Source organism: Saccoglossus kowalevskii, chromosome 11, assembly GCF_978046115.1.
Source record: "Saccoglossus kowalevskii chromosome 11, keSacKowa6.1, whole genome shotgun sequence".
Lineage (NCBI taxonomy): Eukaryota > Metazoa > Hemichordata > Enteropneusta > Harrimaniidae > Saccoglossus > Saccoglossus kowalevskii.
Genome location: NC_140651.1, coordinates 9,367,139 through 9,385,627, shown reverse-complemented (window position 1 = coordinate 9,385,627; position 18,489 = coordinate 9,367,139). Strand labels below are relative to the sequence as shown.

General features: G+C 34.0%; 1 protein-coding gene across 2 annotated transcripts in view; it reads right to left on the bottom strand.

Moving 5' to 3' along the window:
- Positions 1-18,489, bottom strand: part of LOC100372316 (solute carrier family 12 member 4-like) — a 57,715-nt gene that overhangs the window by 20,549 nt on the left and 18,677 nt on the right. For both annotated transcript variants that reach the window (XM_085505728.1, XM_085505729.1), the window contains exons 6-10: positions 15,814-15,944; positions 9,705-9,931; positions 8,279-8,484; positions 3,756-3,893; positions 1,698-1,796 (exon numbers count right to left, since the gene is read on the bottom strand). In XM_085505728.1, coding sequence (XP_085361854.1) covers positions 1,698-1,796; positions 3,756-3,893; positions 8,279-8,484; positions 9,705-9,931; positions 15,814-15,944 — 801 coding nt within the window. The remainder of the gene's footprint in view (positions 1-1,697; positions 1,797-3,755; positions 3,894-8,278; positions 8,485-9,704; positions 9,932-15,813; positions 15,945-18,489) is intronic.

Below are 18,489 nucleotides of genomic sequence, written 5' to 3'. Positions count from 1 at the left end.
TTGAAGATATCTTAATGAAATGAACAAATCTGAGAGAGGTCTACCCAAAGTACATATATGTATAATACCAAAACAGTCAGATTTGTGGTTTTCAACAAGTCGAAAATATCACTTTCTACCAAAAATGACAAAAATATTCACCAAAATTAGAGAATTGAAGATATCATCACGAAATGAACAAATCTGAGAAAGGTCTACATGTAGTATCTATATATGTAATATCAAAGCAATTGAACTTTTGGTTTTTAACAAGAAGTCGAAAATATCACTTTTTACCAAAAATTACAAAAATATTCACCAAAATTAGAGAATTGAAGATATCATCACAAAATGAACAAATCTGAGAGAGGTCCACATGTAGTACCTATATATGTAATATCAGAGCAATCGGACTTGTGGTTTTTAACAAGAAGTCGAAAATATCACTTTTTACCAAAAATGACAAAAATATTCACCAAAATTAAAGAATCGAAGATATCATCACGAAATGAACAAATCTGAGAAAGGTCTACATGTAGTATCTATATATGTAATATCAAAGCAATTGAACTATTGGTTTTTAACAAGAAGTCGAAAATATCACTTTTTACCAAAAATTACAAAAATATTCACCAAAATTAGAGAATTGAAGACATCATCACAAAATGAACAAATCTGAGAAAGGTCTACATGTAGTATCTATATATGTAATATCAAAGCAATTGAACTATTGGTTTTTAACAAGAAGTCGAAAATATCACTTTTTACCAAAAATGACAAAAATATTCACCAAAATTAAAGAATCGAAGATATCATCACGAAATGAACAAATCTGAGAAAGGTCTACATGTAGTATCTATATATGTAATATCAAAGCAATTGAACTATTGGTTTTTAACAAGAAGTCGAAAATATCACTTTTTACCAAAAATTAAAAAAATATTCACCAAAATTAGAGAATTGAAGACATCATCACAAAATGAACAAATCTGAGAGAGGTCCACATGTAGTACCTATATATGTAATATCAAAGCAATTGCACTTGCGGTTTTTAACAAGAAGTCGAAAATATCACTTTTTACCAAAAATGACAAAAATATTCACCAAAATTAGAGAATTAAAGATATCATTACAAAATGAACAAATCTGAGAGAGGTCCACATGTAGTACCTATATATGTAATATCAAAGCAATTGCACTTGCGGTTTTTAACAAGAAGTCGAAAATATCACTTTTTACCAAAAATGACAAAAATATTCACCAAAATTAGAGAATTGAAGATATCAACATGAAATGAACAAACCTAAGAGAGGTCTACCCAAGGTACATATACACCAAGTATCAAAGCATTCAGGCTTGTAGTTTTCAAGAAGAAGTCGAAAAAGTAAAACATTGACACGGACGACGGACAATCACTCATATATGATAAGCTCTGCTCGACAAAGTCGACAGCGGAGCTAAAAAGTCTAAAGTTGGCACGGATAAAGATGGATAATGGCGGGCAATCAGTAATATGATTAGTTCCGCTGTGTGTGGACAGCGAAACCAAAAAAGTTGATATCCTACTGATGCAGAGCTTCACTGACCTTGATGCACCAATATATTTTTACATTTCATTCAGAGCAAAAGATTTGCCAGAGTACTAAAGTGCATGCATTAAGGCATTTATATTTGTGTATTTAATGTTTAGTAACAATAGATTGAGTCACAAAGGATACAGACAAATGATGTAGTCCACTGAGCTGCTATTGTTCCTGATGGAATGGACTTCTGGGGATCTTTTAAATCACCAGACATATTAGATCCGGTCATGATACCTGAAAGTTACAGTTATATGTATACAAGTTATTACCAAAGCCATATGAGAGATTCCAAGGTTATTATAAAAATACTGCAATATGTGAATTCAAGACAGTACCATGAGGTCGCATTAACCTTCACACTGCATAAAGTCATACAGCTCATGCAGTTAAGCTAAAAGCATATTATTATACAGCTTTATACTATAAGTTATATTCACAGATATTTTTTCTCAAAATATTTTTGTTGTTTAATTACAATCCGACACATTTGTAAAATATTAGCATATCACATTTCAGTAACTGCACACAGATAAAACGCATGTAATATTTTGAGGGCTAAAACATAGATTTCAATATTTGTACACAAATCAAAAAACAAATGAGTAAATCAAATGATCTAAAATAAAGTGAAGGCACTAATTTTTGGCACAAAATAAATCCACATGAATTATTTCAGTTTTTTAAATTAATTGCTAACAAGATCTGTAGCCAATGGGTAATAAAAAATAAATTAATAACGGCAATTAAAAACACCAAAAAATCATAAATAAACAATAAAAAAAAATATACAAATTTAATAAAACAAGCAGCCTTTCGGCTGAGATAGCTCCGCTGTTAGCAATGCACATGGCAATTAAAGAACAGAAGATATCATTAGAAAATGAACAAATCTGAGAGAGGTCCACATGTAGTACCTATATGTATAATATATCAAAGCAATTGGACTTGCGGTTTTCAACAAGAAGTCGAAAATATCACTTTTTACCAAAAATTACAAAAATATTCATCAAAATTAGAGAATTAAAGATATCATTATGAAATGAACAAATCTGAGAGAGGTCCACATGTAGTACCTATATATGTAATATCAAAGCAATTGGACTTGCGGTTTTCAACAAGAAGTCGAAAATATCACTTTTTACCAAAAATTACAAAAATATTCACCAAAATTAGAGAATTAAAGATATCATTACAAAATGAACAAATCTGAGAGAGGTCCACATGTAGTACCTATATATGTAATATCAAAGCAATTGGACTTGCGGTTTTCAACAAGAAGTCGAAAATATCACTTTTTACCAAAAATTACAAAAATATTCACCAAAATTAGAGAATTGAAGATATCATTACAAAATGAACAAATCTGAGAGAGGTCCACATGTAGTACCTATATATGTAATATCAAAGCAATTGGACTTGCGGTTTTCAACAAGAAGTCGAAAATATCACTTTTTACCAAAAATGACAAAAATATTCACCAAAATTAGAGAATTAAAGATATCATTACAAAATGAACAAATCTGAGAGAGGTCCACATGTAGTACCTATATATGTAATATCAAAGCAATTGCACTTGCGGTTTTCAACAAGAAGTCGAAAATATCACTTTTTACTAAAAATGACAAAAAATATTCACCAAAATTAGAAAATTGAAGATATCATCATGAAATGAACAAATCTGAGAGAGGTCTACCCAAGGTACATATACACCAAGTATCAAAGCATTCAGGCTTGTAGTTTTCAAGAAGAAGTCGAAAAAGTAAAACATTGACACGGACGACAACGACGGACGACGGACAATCACTCATATGATAAGCTTCGCTCGACAAAGTCGACAGCGGAGCTAAAAAAATTGGAGTCTATACCTACATGGAATTTCACTAAAATTGGGTTAATAGTTAACCTTTTCACCACCAGTTCCCTCTTTCAATTACAAATTCACAAAATAGTCTTGTTTATAGTCTGCACTTTCCTTCAGAAGATTGGGACAAAAATAGCCAAATTTTTTGAGTAAAAACTGAAAATTGACTCAAATTTTGTCTGTTGGCTCCAAAATTAGGGTTCATTTTCAGAAATATTACAATACAAGAAAAAAGTGCAGAAAAATGTGCGCGAGAATGTCTGGTGGTGAAAAGGTTAATGTTTAAAGTAGCCAAATTAAGACTCAAATTGAAGAGAAAAACAGTGTGATACCTGTGACTGATGGGAAATAGATTGCCATGAGAACAAAGAATGTAGTAGTAAGATCTTGAATAACTTCACCACGATCTTTATCACCCTGCACACCTTGGGTTACCTCACCCTTCTTCATATAGTTACTGAATGCATTGTCTGACGGAAGAATAAAGAGACATTATTGTACGCTTTCACAAAATGACAAGCTCTCCTTAACGACAACCACTGAAAAGAAATCTGAGACGCTCAGTTATGCTTGATGTAATTCCATAAGCGGAGGGAGTGTTGAGACAGTGTGTTTTACACTATCCAGAAAAAAAATGATGTTTTAAACAATAATATCGCTGTCTCATCCATTTCATTGATAAATAAATACACTTTGTTGCTACAAAGTTGCAGATTTTGTTGTATGCTAATTGTATAATTGCTTTGTCTCACCATGAGTGCATTACGGAGTAGTCAACAAGTCTAGTCGTGTGACTATTACAACATGCTGGACATTGCAATTGCACATTTAGTAACTACTAGCAGATAACTACAGTCCATTGTTTTCAAAAATAGAATAATAATATTTTATTTCAAATGGATTGGCCCCCGCACATCATAAAATAAATATTATTATACATCTGTCACCGTAACGCCATAAGTTACAGCATGTCGTAATTTTGCGGTATTTTACGGGGTATTTTCATCCTACCATATTAGGAAATGTGAATTCCAAATATGGAATTATTACGCGCGTAAGCGTCTTCTAATAATAAAAACAAACATGGCTGCCACGAGAGTTTGACCAGATTCAACACAAAGAAGTTCGCTGATTCTGTTCTAAACATTTTGGATTTCGGAATTCCCATGATGTATCCTTGGAAGGAAGAGATGTATAATAATAAGGTTATTACAAGAATACCACAAAGTATGCATTCTGAAAGTATGCCGTCGCATCGACCTGCTGCACGTCGGCCGATACTCCAGCTGTACTGCCTTCGTGCATACTTTGAGGTATCCTCGTAATAACCTCATAATATCATCATCAACTGGAGAAAATAATCAAGAAATTGGAAAGATTTGAAAAGTATATACCATATGTTATAAAAGTTTCTCAGATTTTAGCTACAAATAACTTTCACCATCCAATCACCATGTTATTCAACAACCAGGTTTAATTAATTTAATAGAAGTGCAACAGAATTACATCCATGCAGAGCAATGATACACCAAGGGAAATCGAACCATTGGAAGCCATATACAATTACATACACAGTTATAGAGAAAGTACTCTATAGGAGACATGAGGAAATGATTTTGAGAAAGCGATGCTGGTGACAAAGTAGACTACAAATAGAACTGATCAACAGGAAGACATAACAAGCAGCCTGTCGGCTGAGATAGCTCCGCTGTTAGCAATGCACATTGCAATTAAAGAACAGAAAATATCATTAGAAAATGAACAATATGTATAGTATCAAAAGAACAGGTTTTCAACAAGAAGTCAAAAATATCACTTTTTACCAAAAATTAAAAAAATATTCACTAAAATTAGAGAATTAAAGATATCATCAAGAAATGAACAAATCTGAGAGAGGACCACATGTAGTACCAATATATGTAATATCAAAGCAATTGGACTTGCGGTTTTTAACAAGAAGTCGAAAATATCACTTTTTACCAAAAATGACAAAAATATTCACCAAAATTAGAGAATTAAAGATATCATTACAAAATGAACAAATCTGAGAGAGGTCCACATGTAGTACCTATATATGTAATATCAAAGCAATTGGACTTGCGGTTTTTAACAAGAAGTTGAAAATATCACTTTTTACCAAAAATGACAAAAATATTCACCAAAATTAGAGAATTAAAGATATCATTACAAAATGAACAAATCTGAGAGAGGTCCACATGTAGTACCTATATATGTAATATCAAAGCAATTGGACTTACGGTTTTTAACAAGAAGTCAAAAATATCACTTTTTACTAAAAATGACAAAAATATTCACCAAAATTAGAGAATTGAAGATATAATCATGAAATGAACAAATCTGAGAGAGGTCTACCCAAAGTACATATACACCAAGTATCAAAGCATTCAGGCTTGTAGTTTTCAAGAAGAAGTCGAAAAAGTAAAACATTGACACGGACGACGACGGACAATCACTCATATGATAAGCTCTGCTCGACAAAGTCGACAGCGGAGCTAAAAAAGGACTGATGAAATCATTTACATTAAGTAGAGGGTTAGACATAAAACCAGGTTGTATTTACATCATATGTCAATTAGTGACATGTAATGAGGCACACTATACTGCATATGTTTCTACTTTTAGGTTTTGACAGAGCCACGGCTTGGAGTGATGAAGTATAAGTGCACCATGTTCTCAGTAACAGTTTATTGATTATTGTTTTAGGTGACAACTCTGACCTTAACAGAGTCAATGTTTTTCACTGTAAAATATGAAACTCTTTTCATCTGTCTAAAGACATTATTGTATTTGCTTACCGGTATTTAATACAAGGCACATATGAGCTTAACAAATTTTTTGCTCAAATTTAAGTACACCAATCTCACAAAGTGCACTGATCCAATCATTTAATACAAAATTGTTCAACAGGTCATTCCAACACTGTAGGCATCTAATAGAGCAAATACAGAAGTCTTTGCCCTACTGCCCTACTTGTTTTTTTAAAAAGTATTTTATCTGGCATATTGTGTGTATGAGAAGTGTGATATTATGAAATAGTTGGGATTGCATTTTAAAACAGTTTGACTTACAAAGTTGTGATCATTAAAGTGTTATATTACTGGGTCATTTGTTTTTATGAAATTTATGGCATACTGAAATGATGAGGAATTAACATGACAAGAATGAGGTCAGATTTTATTCCTTGACACTTCAAAATAGATACATAGTAATTGCTTGTTTCAGTAGAACTGCTCTGTATAGTGTAGTGAGCTAATATTAGGTAGTAGCTATATAGATGATATGAACAGCTATATAGATGATATGAACAGCTTTAGAAACACAAAATGGAGTCATCAGTAAATGTCAAACAGAAAGGATTTTTAGGAAATATCAAACATACTAAAGATATTAAGTGATACAATAGACCATTTTCCGTTCACTGCGAGAATCACGCGTTATGCGTGAAATCGAACGTAAAAACAGGACAAACAAAGGTCATAGCGTCGTAGTGGCGTCAAACATCGCGTGGGATTCGACAAACGTGAAAGTATTTTGGGGATATTTCCATGCTTAATAATGTGCTGTACACATTTGATGATAAACAATTTTGATGGTAATGGTATTCGAAAGCAATATTCCTCTGTCGAAGATCGGCCGGTCGATGTGAGCTACGAAATAAAGAAATTCGAGTTCAAAATCAAATCGTTCGTTTTTTGCGGCAGACGTTCTACGTGCGTCTTTCATACATCTCGCGAGATCTCGCAGTTGAATGGAAAATCACCTATTGCATGTCTGTACATAATACCATATTCCCCATGAATAGTAAAATGTCACACAATCACAGGTATTATAGTTGAAAGGCACTACTTCATGTATTGCAACTTTTGATGGGTCACAGTCTGACAGTCTGGTATATCAATTTGTCATTTCATACAACTACCATTTAAAGACATGTATCAAATGAGATACATTGTTATCAATCATATGTATTCTTAATATTGATCAACTAACAAAATTTCATTTCCAAGTACTTCAAAGTACTTTCACTTCATTTTCAGTTGAAATTTATTTCTGATACTTTTCAGTGAAAATATAAAATTCATAAAAATAAAATACCTTTTCACATATTTTACATTCAACTAAAAAATCAGTGAAATTAAAATTCATACAAAACAGCCAAAACATCCTTTCAGTCAAATTAATTCCAGCTAAAATAAAGTATTTGCAGTATATTATTTGTTGTGTAGAGTTTGTCTTACACAACCATCACAACATATTAAAAACAACTTTTCAAAATTTTACTCAAGTTTTGGTAAAGCATGCATGTTCACAACACTGGGATTATGAGTACCAGTGTGGGATCTAATCACACATGAAACAGTTTTGTAAAAGGCTCTCTGATTTGATAATATTAGTAAGATCGATAGAGATGCCCAGAATATTGTCCAATGGCGTGATGCATAACATAACGATGGCTTTGCTTTTAAATTAAATATGTATCTGTTCATATTAGTTTTTATACAGTGAGGCTCAAAAAGTATCTGCTTGGCACTTGTACATTCAACAGATGATAGGGAGTAGGTTTTGTGATGTGGAAAAATACATCCATAAAAGACTGCGAGCATCGTATCTTAACAGGTATCAATTTTGTTTTCTCTTATTATTAACATATTTTGATGTGATGTGAGAAAAAGAATCCACACACCTATGGCCTGGGACGAGACTTCTCACACAAGTTTGCAATTTCTGCTGCGTGTGAGATTTTTCATCTCAGGTCCTTAGGGTGTGGGATTCTATTATTCTGACAATAGCATGCTTCTGCAGCGCATACACATCTATTTCTACGGATACTCACCTACGATAAGTCCACTAGAAATACCAGGTATGCCAGGAATATGATGAGCTTCACTATTAAAGAAGTATTCACATGCTTCAGTATCATTCTTCTCATCATTACAATATAATGGATAAATAGGACCAGACAGATTGGTTGTACACCATGGTTCACCATCATGTAAAATGTAGTCTTTGGCTAATAATCTGTCACCCAGTAAGCATACACTAGGAATTGAAAAATGAAAATAAATAGTATCTTGCAGTACACAATGTATGTCTGTCTGTCTGTCTCTCCCTCTCTTTCCTTCTTTTCCTCCTTCTCGCTGTGTTGCCGAAATAGCTTGTATCTCTTTTTAATACACTTTGAGATGATATTATTCTTTATGAACTAGACATGGCTTTGAGGTCCAAGGTCTAAGGCATTAGTGTTCAGTCCATAAACGTTTTATCATATACCTTAAGGTTTCAGGGTAGTGGTTTTTTATTTAATTAATTTTATTTCTTCCATTTATTCAAACGTTCACAGTTCGGATTGATACTTGTGCGCTTGACATCGTGACAAGAAGAAGACACAAAAGTGTCCTAGCATTTGCTCACCACTACCGCAACTCATTTTAACCAGAAGCACTTAAATGTTGTTAGAATCCTACCCTGAATATATCTATGCATCCAACAGATAGTTGCAGCTAATGTGATTAATATTTTATATCGGTGAACTTGACAACATATCACATATCAAGATTTCAACGTGTTTGCCAAAACATGTTTGGTCAAACAGAGCTGGACGTGATATTGGAAATTATTGCATGGCTCGCTCATCAGTTTTCTCATAGTATTGTGAGGTTGGCAATACAAGGTATATGAAAAAAGCTCTGAATCAAAGTATGAAAATAAAATAGTGGTTATAGCCAGGAATTTAAAAATGCCTATAATATAATGCTAGAAATTGTCCTTTTAGTATAATTTTGACAAAATTGTCAAAAAAAAAGAACAAATAATTTTAACTGATTGGTAAATAGTTTAATTCAAAATTAACGTAACTTACTAGTTGTTACATTTTATACACTAAATTAGAAAAATCAACTTTTCTATATGGTTGTAATAAAGTTTAATCTGATCATTTATTGACATTTCTACAAAGATATCTTTTATCGACCAGATGGTTACACACAATGGTATCCAAGGGAGATTAATGTAATGCTTGTACATTGTATTTACTTTTAAGGTTATTTTTTACTGTTTTATTTACACTACTAACTGTTAATTCTAGAAGACTATTGTGAGGTTGGCAATACAAGGTATATGAAAAAAGCTCTGAATCAAAGTATGAAAATAAAATAGTGACGATTTATTGAAGTACACGGCAGATATTTTTTATTTACATTACTGATAAGCTATGAAAATAACTTTTCATAACAGAATAGTTGAAATTTGTCTGGACTTACCCTGGACTATTTGAAACAGAAGCAAGAAATCCTCCAATGTAAATAGATATGATGGATATGATGACACATGTTAATGATACAGGTGCAAACATCTGTACAAACTTCACACCAATAGAAACTATAATACCAACTATGATAAGCAGGATGGTTCCATACAAACGGAAATTATTTTGTAAATTTGTAGAATTTGTTGCATCTCCAACTGATAAGGACGGTGCTATGTACTTCTGCAATAAATAACAGAGCATTTAGTATAAAATTATTTCATGCAAAGTCAGTAGAAAATTAAACACATATCACAAAATATATTGTGATAATAACAAGCAGCATGTCGACTGAGACAGCTCCGCTGTTAGCAATGCACATTTCAATTAAAGAACTGAAGATATCATTAGAAAATGAACAATATGTATAGTATCAAAACAATTGGACTTGCTGTTTTCAACAATTCAAAAATATCACTTTTTAACAAAAAAATTCACCAAAATTAGAGAATTAAAGGAAACATCATGAAATGAACAAATCTAAGAGAGGTCTACCTAAGATACATATACACCAAGTATCAAAGCATTCAGGCTTGTAGTTTTCAAGAAGTCGAAAAAGTAAAAAAGATGACACGGACGATGACGGACAATCACTCATATGATAAGCTTCAGTCGACAAGTCAGCAGAGGAGCTAAAAAGTGCATTGAAGGCTGATACACTAGGTGATTTTTGGATGGTATCCATGATACAACAGGCGATCTGATTAAATGGACACTTACATCCTAATTAGTGGGGGCCAATTGATTGGGTGGTACCTAGAGCATGTGTATGCGGCATGTGATCTGATTGAACTGCAAGGTGTGTTTTTTCTGGACTGCAAAAATTTCAATTGTAATACTGATGGTATTATTCTTGATATCTTGCAGCCCCCATCATGACTATTGTAATTAGGCTAAAATGGATTTGAATAGTGATAAAAAATGTGCCAAAATATTGCCCTTGACAGTATTTTGCAGCCAGCACTCGCTCAAAAATATGACCTGTGCTTCAAAACATCACCCAAGATGGGGCATTGGAAAAATACAGTAATAAACAAGTCATTGAAAATGACACAGTCCCCGTTAAATGTTTGAAAGTTCTCTTTGTGCTCGTCATATTAAAGCGGAGGGGTTGTCGCGAGTGTGTTCTTGAAACTTGAGTTCCAAGTGGCGTATACAACAGATTGTTTATTTACATCAAAACACATGTTCTGTGTAGTAGTAATATGGCCAAAAATTAAAACAGCTGTTATTCGGCCATCTTTGATCTGATTATGCAACACACTGATATGTATGATGTATGTGCCAAATACGAATAAAAATGGTACATAAATTGTGGAAATATAGTAGTAAGGCCAAAAAGTCAGATGGCTGTCAATCGGCCAGCTTTGACAAGATTTTGAAACAAATTGTCATGGACATGCATCCTAACATGTATAAAGTACATGTATGTGCCAAATTTGAATGAAAACTGACAGAGCACGTCCAAGATACCGCATAAAAAAACAAAACAAGATGCCTGCCAGTCGACCATCTTTGATCCAATTGCGAAATAAATCGTCATGGACATGTATCCTAACATGTATAATCTATGTACCAAGTTTGAATGACAACTGACAAAGCATGTCCAAAATACAACATTTTCAAAAAACAAGATGACTGCCAGTCGGCCATTTTCAATCGAATCGCTAAACCACTGCATGTGCATACAGTACAGTTCTCGCGGAAGCTTTGGCTTCACTTCAGCTTCACCTTCGCTTCAGCATCGCATCATTATGGCATTGTTATGGCTTCAGCATCGCTTCAATGTCGCGACATTAAAAATTAGGCGATTATCGCTTCGCTTCATTTGTGGCCTCATTATGGCGACAATGTGGCATCAGCATCGCTTCATCAAACAAAGAAGTACTGTACTCATTTCCCCCAAACCTCTTGACCGCTTCCGCTTTTGACCGGTCAATTTCCGTTTTATTTTCGACCGTGCAACAATTCGGACTACTAAAAATTTTCTGGTTTTCATAGATCACGGTTACTAGTTTAGTAACCGTGCATAGATGTTGAACAACCGTCAAAAGTTCAAATACTTTTTGTTTTAACTATCTATAATTATATGCACGCAATCTGACCCTTTGACCTAGATTTGGCTGGGATTGAATATTTTATTTTAGACAATATTCCGACGTGACTCACTGCTACAAAATGTATTCAACAGAAGTACAACATGGTTGTCTGGGTTTCTTTTCCTGATTGTGTTGAGTTTACGATTTGTATAATTATTGTTGTTTCCCCCCAAGCAGAAGACAAGCCGAAGGACCATGAAGCTAAATAGAATTCCCACGCATGGACGTGGACTGAGTGAAAGAAAATATTTCTAAGGCTAAAATAAAAATGACCTACTATTACACATCTTTGTGTATTTGTCAATTTTGTATATATTTGGTATGACCGAATGATCGTAAATACCTAGAAAAATCTCGTCTTTCGTTAATAATTTCATTTGTTTGAAATGTCTACCGACCGTAATTTGTTTCCCCAAACGGTCCCGACGTCCGTCATTCAACACAATCAGCATTTATTTATCGCAATTCATGGGGATCATGTCCCGTAATTTGCGGGCTGTAAAACCAAATAATTAAACAAGTACTATTTATTGTATTTTTGTTTTACCTCGCGAAACTACAACAGAGCGTAGAGTTGTCGCGGTTAAATAGTCGCCTTGAAATCGATGGAACTTCAACTACTAGTATCCATTTCTCACCTTGAAATAAAAAAATCGAAGAGCATCGGGGGATATATTATTAACCAGTCTTACGAATCGCTAGCTTTATTTTATTTGAATTTATACAATTCACGAGTTTTCGACATTTGTTGGCAACTTCCGCGCTAAAATGGTTGAAAATGTGGGTGTGGTTTTCTCGCAAAGTCCTGTTGATAATACGGACTAATATGGTTCTGTGACCCAGGTCATGCTCCGATCAGGTGACTCTCAGCCAATCAATGATGTTGTAACAAAACATATTTAACGCAAATTGAAGGGTCGTCGTACCATCCAATCTCCATCGTCGATTCACAAAGTTTGTTTGTGTGCTGTGACAGGCTTCGCAATTATTCACTGGAAAACATCCGTATATTTTGACAAACGGATGGGATTTTACCTCAGTTCAAAAAAAAAAGAAAAAACAAAACAAACAGGGCTGAGATACAAATCAGTTTTGCAAGTTGGGAAATAAGGTAAACCAGACTGGGGTCGATGATTTTCAGTATCGAAGGACTTCCGTGTGAATCATGATTTTCAAATTGTTCATCGGCTGGTGACCAAATATTTACGGCCACACTAAATGGACACGTTTTTTTTTCTGAAGCCCAATAAATTATTCCTGCATGTCAAGCGCTATTCGGTTTTTTACAGGGCATGGCTCGTTTTCATTCGAAAATATGTTTGTGAGAATACTTTTAAAGTACGTATAGATCGAGCTCAGATCACTGATCGTGACTTAATTTTGAGAATTGGTTGTCAAATTTTACCAGACCGACGCCACCACAACCATCCAATCATATGTTGGAAATGTACGCACTTGTTTTGGAACTTTGTATCAAGATGACTGGCGACGACGCCGACGCACCCGGCGGCGTACGTGTGTGTTGAATGTTTTAGTAGTCCGGGCATAGGGTCGGACTCGGCTAAAACTAAACGAAACACAGAAAAATACCACCGAAATGAGGAATCTGAATCTGCTCTTCTAGCAGCAAATAAAATGAGCGAAAAAAGGTAAATTTTATAACAAGAACAGTTTCACTTCGTATACAGCAAATTGTGTTGTATCAGAACGACGATTGCATCGTGTGATTTGAATTTATCACGATTTTCCTTCCAGTCAATATGAAACTCGTCACCTTGCCGATTGTAATGTACTTCGCAAAGTTTTTGGTGCCCAATACTCGCAACACTAAAATAATTAAACAAGATATCTTTTTAAAATGTCATTTTACTCTTGATCATATTATTTTATTCGCCTTGAATTTCAAATCGATTACATATCGAACTTCTGTACATGTTTTTGTCTACTGCCCTTCTGCGTGCAAATAATGAGGTCATACTCATGTCACAATACTTTGAAGCTGATGCCATGTTGATGCCATGAGACTGCGAAGCTGAGGCCACGATGATGCCACAAAATAGCGAGGCGAACACAGCTTCAATTTTCAATGACGCGAAGCTGATGCCACAATGATGCGATGCTGAGGCGACAATGAAGCCATGCGTAGGCGACAATGATGCCACAAAAGCCAAAGCTTCCGCGAGAACTGTACTGTATGTCCCACATAAGGTCAACAGGACTCTGAAATATGACTCTGGACAGACTGATGCATGGACGGACGGACACACGGACGAACGGACAGACAGACAGACTCAGGAACTCACGGACGGTCAGGACATGTATCCTAACATGTATGATCTATGTACTAAATTTGAATGAAAACTGACAAAGCATGTCCAAAATATGACATTTTCAAAAAACAAGATGGCTGCCAGTCGGCCATCTTTGATCCAATTGTGAAATAAATCGTCATGGACATGTATCCTAACATATATAATCTATGTACCAAGTTTGAATGAAAACTGACAAAGCATGTCCAAAATACAACATTTTCAAAAAACAAGATGGCTGCCAGTCGGCCATTTTGAATCGAATCGCTAAACCACTGCATGTGCATATGTCCCACATAAAGTACTAGGCACATACAAAGAATGAACGGAATCGGTCCAAGGGATTCTGAGATATGACTCCGGACGGACGCACTGACGGACGGAGACCGAATTATAAGTCCCCGTTTTCGGACTTCGTCCGAACGAGGACTAATAATTTACACTATTAACCAGCGAGCACCTGATTTATTCAAGTTGTCAGCACTAGGATAATGAACTTTTAGCCACAGACAAGAAGCCAAATCAAATGATTGTTAATAAAACTACTGCATCCTTAAAAAATTTTAGTTCCTGAGAGAATGTGAAGGTTTTGTTTCCATGCATTACATGAATAATTTTTTTATGTTTTCTTGTTGCTAGGCTACCATAGCACATCGTAATCAATTTCATAGTGAACATGCTGACTTTATCACCATGATTGACAAGAAATGATAAAGTCCACGTCAAATTTTGAATCATATCAATAATATTAAGCTTAACCCTTTAAACACTAGAAGTTTTTCCGTCAACATTTTGGTGCAACATTTGCACATTTTTGAATATTTTTTTTACAATTTCTTTATTAATTTTACAGCAATTGACATAATTTCTCATTATTTTGATGAAGAGAAAACAAAAGTTGACTTTGGCACTCAAAGGGTTAAAAGTAAAGGTTTGAGACAGAAACAGTGATCCAGAGAAACAGATTGGGACAGAGTGAAATAAGAAAATGGCTGTCAGTCAACCATCTTGGAATAAAACTTGGGAAAAATATCAAGCACCTGGAACCAACTATATGTATTGTCAAGTTTCATTGCCATCTGCCTAACCTTTTCCATGAACAAATTGTGGTTACACTCAGGTATATGATTTTATTACCAGAAAGGCTACCATTCAAAGTTTATAAGCAGGAACCTTTTGAACAATTCACACAAGCATTAGACATCATGAATAGTAGTCAATAAGTCAAGTCTGAGAGGCACAACATGTAGTATTAGGGCCATGGGATGCCATGGCCTATCACATACCCTTCGAGACATATGGCTAATTTAATAGCCATACCATTATGAGTTATTTTCAATAGATCATCAACCTTTTCACTACCAGTTCCCTCTTGTCATCACAGAATAGTCCAGTTTATAGTGCACTTTCCTTCAGAAGATTGGGACAAAAACAGCCAAATTTGTTGAGAAAAAATTGAAAATTGACTTTAATTCTATCTATTGGCACCAAAATTAGAGTTCATTTTCAAAAATATTGAACAATATAACGAAAAAGTGTACACAAATTTGGCTGAAAAAGAGTGGTGGTGAAAAGGTTAAGGATGGAACGGCTTCATGATGTGTGAACCCTACAAGTTTGAAAATGTAATTAAAATAACAGAAATACATGTACATACCAGCAAAATTTCCACAGCACCTATAAGATACATGGAGGTTGCAAATGTGTTGGCAAGATAAAATAGAATACCCACTGCTCCACCAAACTCAGCTCCTAAATTGCGTGATATCATAAAATAAGACCCACCACCTGTGAAATAAAGATAAATATAGTAAATAATATTTACATGATTTGCATGCTTTACAGGGTACTCAAAGCATACAGTTCAGAAATTTATTTTGTTTTTTATCTACTAAAATATTGAATCAAATATTTGTCCAAAGAGTAAATTCCCATAAATGCCATTGGTCAATAAATTAACTGGCCCATTTAATGACAATTTTAATACCGCGATTTGAATATCACAATATACGCACTTTGAAGATACTAGGTATACTCATTGCATCAGAGAGGTTCAAGCCGAATTGAAGATTTTATGTCATTATTCGCTAAACTTTAATTGTTATGAGTTTATGCCATCAGAATACCAAAAATGTTGCTTTTTTTGAGATACAGGAGTTCAAAATATAACGGCAAATGGTCAAAATTGTCATTTCTTCTATGGTGAGATTATTTATTCATATATCAAAATTTTGCTCAGTGATATGGGATGAAAAAGTTGTATATTATTAATGAAAATAAAATCTAACAGGTGGTCACTAGTTTTCATTTATATAAAATGGGAGGTTATCCCCATAATGAATTGCATATATGTACATTACTATGCTAAGTAATGCAAAATTTAAATTCGGCTCAAACGGACTTTATAACTAATTTTTTTTTGCTATATCAGGAAACCACTAAATTCTAATTCTAACAATACATGTATCATATTACTTCTGTGGTGAAGAAAGAAAACGAGTGCAAAGAAACACTTTATATACATCCACACGTATTGAGCAGTGAGAGTAAAAGATAGAGACGTGCTGTATCTACGTAACCAACAAGAGGGTCCATTTTAAATGTCAAGAGGTAATTAGACAACAAAATACTGCAAGCACACTAGACTACTGAAGTGACGGATTACTATACATGAATGTCATTCAAAATAAAACATTGTGTATCTCAGAAATACAAAGTACCACAGATTTCAAACAAGCTTGAAATGCAGAGGTTCTTTCTTTTATTATATATATTGATTAATGAATTTGATTTAGCATCATATTTACACATGTAGTAAGCAGGGGTTGAAATTATTGTCACTATGGATATAAAAATAAGAGTTTTTACTGCAGTCACTTTAATTTAGCTTCCAGTTTTAAAACTCCCCCATGCAAGATAAACATGATGAACCATAAAATAATACCACCTCATTTTTGATAGGAACATACAATTTTAACAGGCACTTTTATTTTACATTCTGTCTAACAGGGTTATAGCCAGGAATTTAAAAATGCCTATAATATAATGCTAGAAATTGTCCTTTTAGTATAATTTTGCTAAAATTGTCAAATAAAAAAAAAGAACAAATAATTTAACTGATTGGTAAGTAGTTTTATTCAAAATTAACTTACCAGTAGTTACATTTTATACACTAACTTAGTAAATTCAACTTTTCTATATGGTTGTAATAAAGTTTAATCTGATCATGTATTGACATTTCTACAATGTTAACATTTATTGATCAGATGTTTGTTACACGATGGTATCCAAGGGAGTTTACAGTAATGTTTGTATTTACTTTTAAGGTTATTTTTTACTGTTTTATTTACACTACTACCGGTAACTATTAATTCTAGATGTTTGAGCAAAGACTTGTGAAGACTGATGATAAAAGTAACAGAGGTGTAAGCATATACAGCTTTAATTGTTGCATATACAGTGAAACGGCACTACTAATCTCCACCAAGAAGGTTATGTTTTTGCCAGCTCACGTTTGTTTGTTTTTCTGTCTGTAAAACTCAAAAAGTAAAGTTGAGAAAGAATTCTCATAACATTTTCAGGGAAGGTTGCCCTTGACATGAGGATGAACCCATTAAATTTTGGCAGAGATAGGTTTCTGGTTACTATGGAAACAGCCATTTGGGAGAAAGATTTTTTATTTATGACTCGTAAAGTTATGAATGGATTCTCATGAAATTGTCAGGAAAGGTTGTCCTTAACACGAGAACCATGCCATAACATTTTGGTAAATGTTTATATGTGGACCTGGCTGTCAAGAGAACAGCAATTTCAGGAATAGTTTTTCACGTATAACTCAAAAAGGTATGGATGGAATCTTGTGAAATTTTCAGGACAGGTTGCCACAGCGACCAACCAATTATAATTTTGGTAAAGATGTAGGTCTGGTTGCAATGGAAACAACCATTTCTGAAATGACTTTCGTTTATAACTTAAAAAGGTTTATCCACCAATTCCAGATACATGTACATGTAGGGCCATTGTCCGATTTGTTAAGGTAATAGACTATTCAAGACACAATTTGGGCTTTCTTTTGTAAATATGATGCAAGTTTTTTGTCATAAAAAGGCATAATAATACAATCAGATAGAGGCATTAGTGAAGACAAGTAATTTGTGTCTGTTGCGGAGGTTTTGCGATCCTGGCGTGCCTTCTAGCTTGTTTCTATTTTACAAGAACTGCCCACTGTAATTTGTAAGAAAATAAATTTAATTGATCACATAAGGGGGGCCCTCACAAAATGCTAGGGGGTGCTTTACTTCTATTGCCTTGGGAGGATGCTGGATAAAAATTT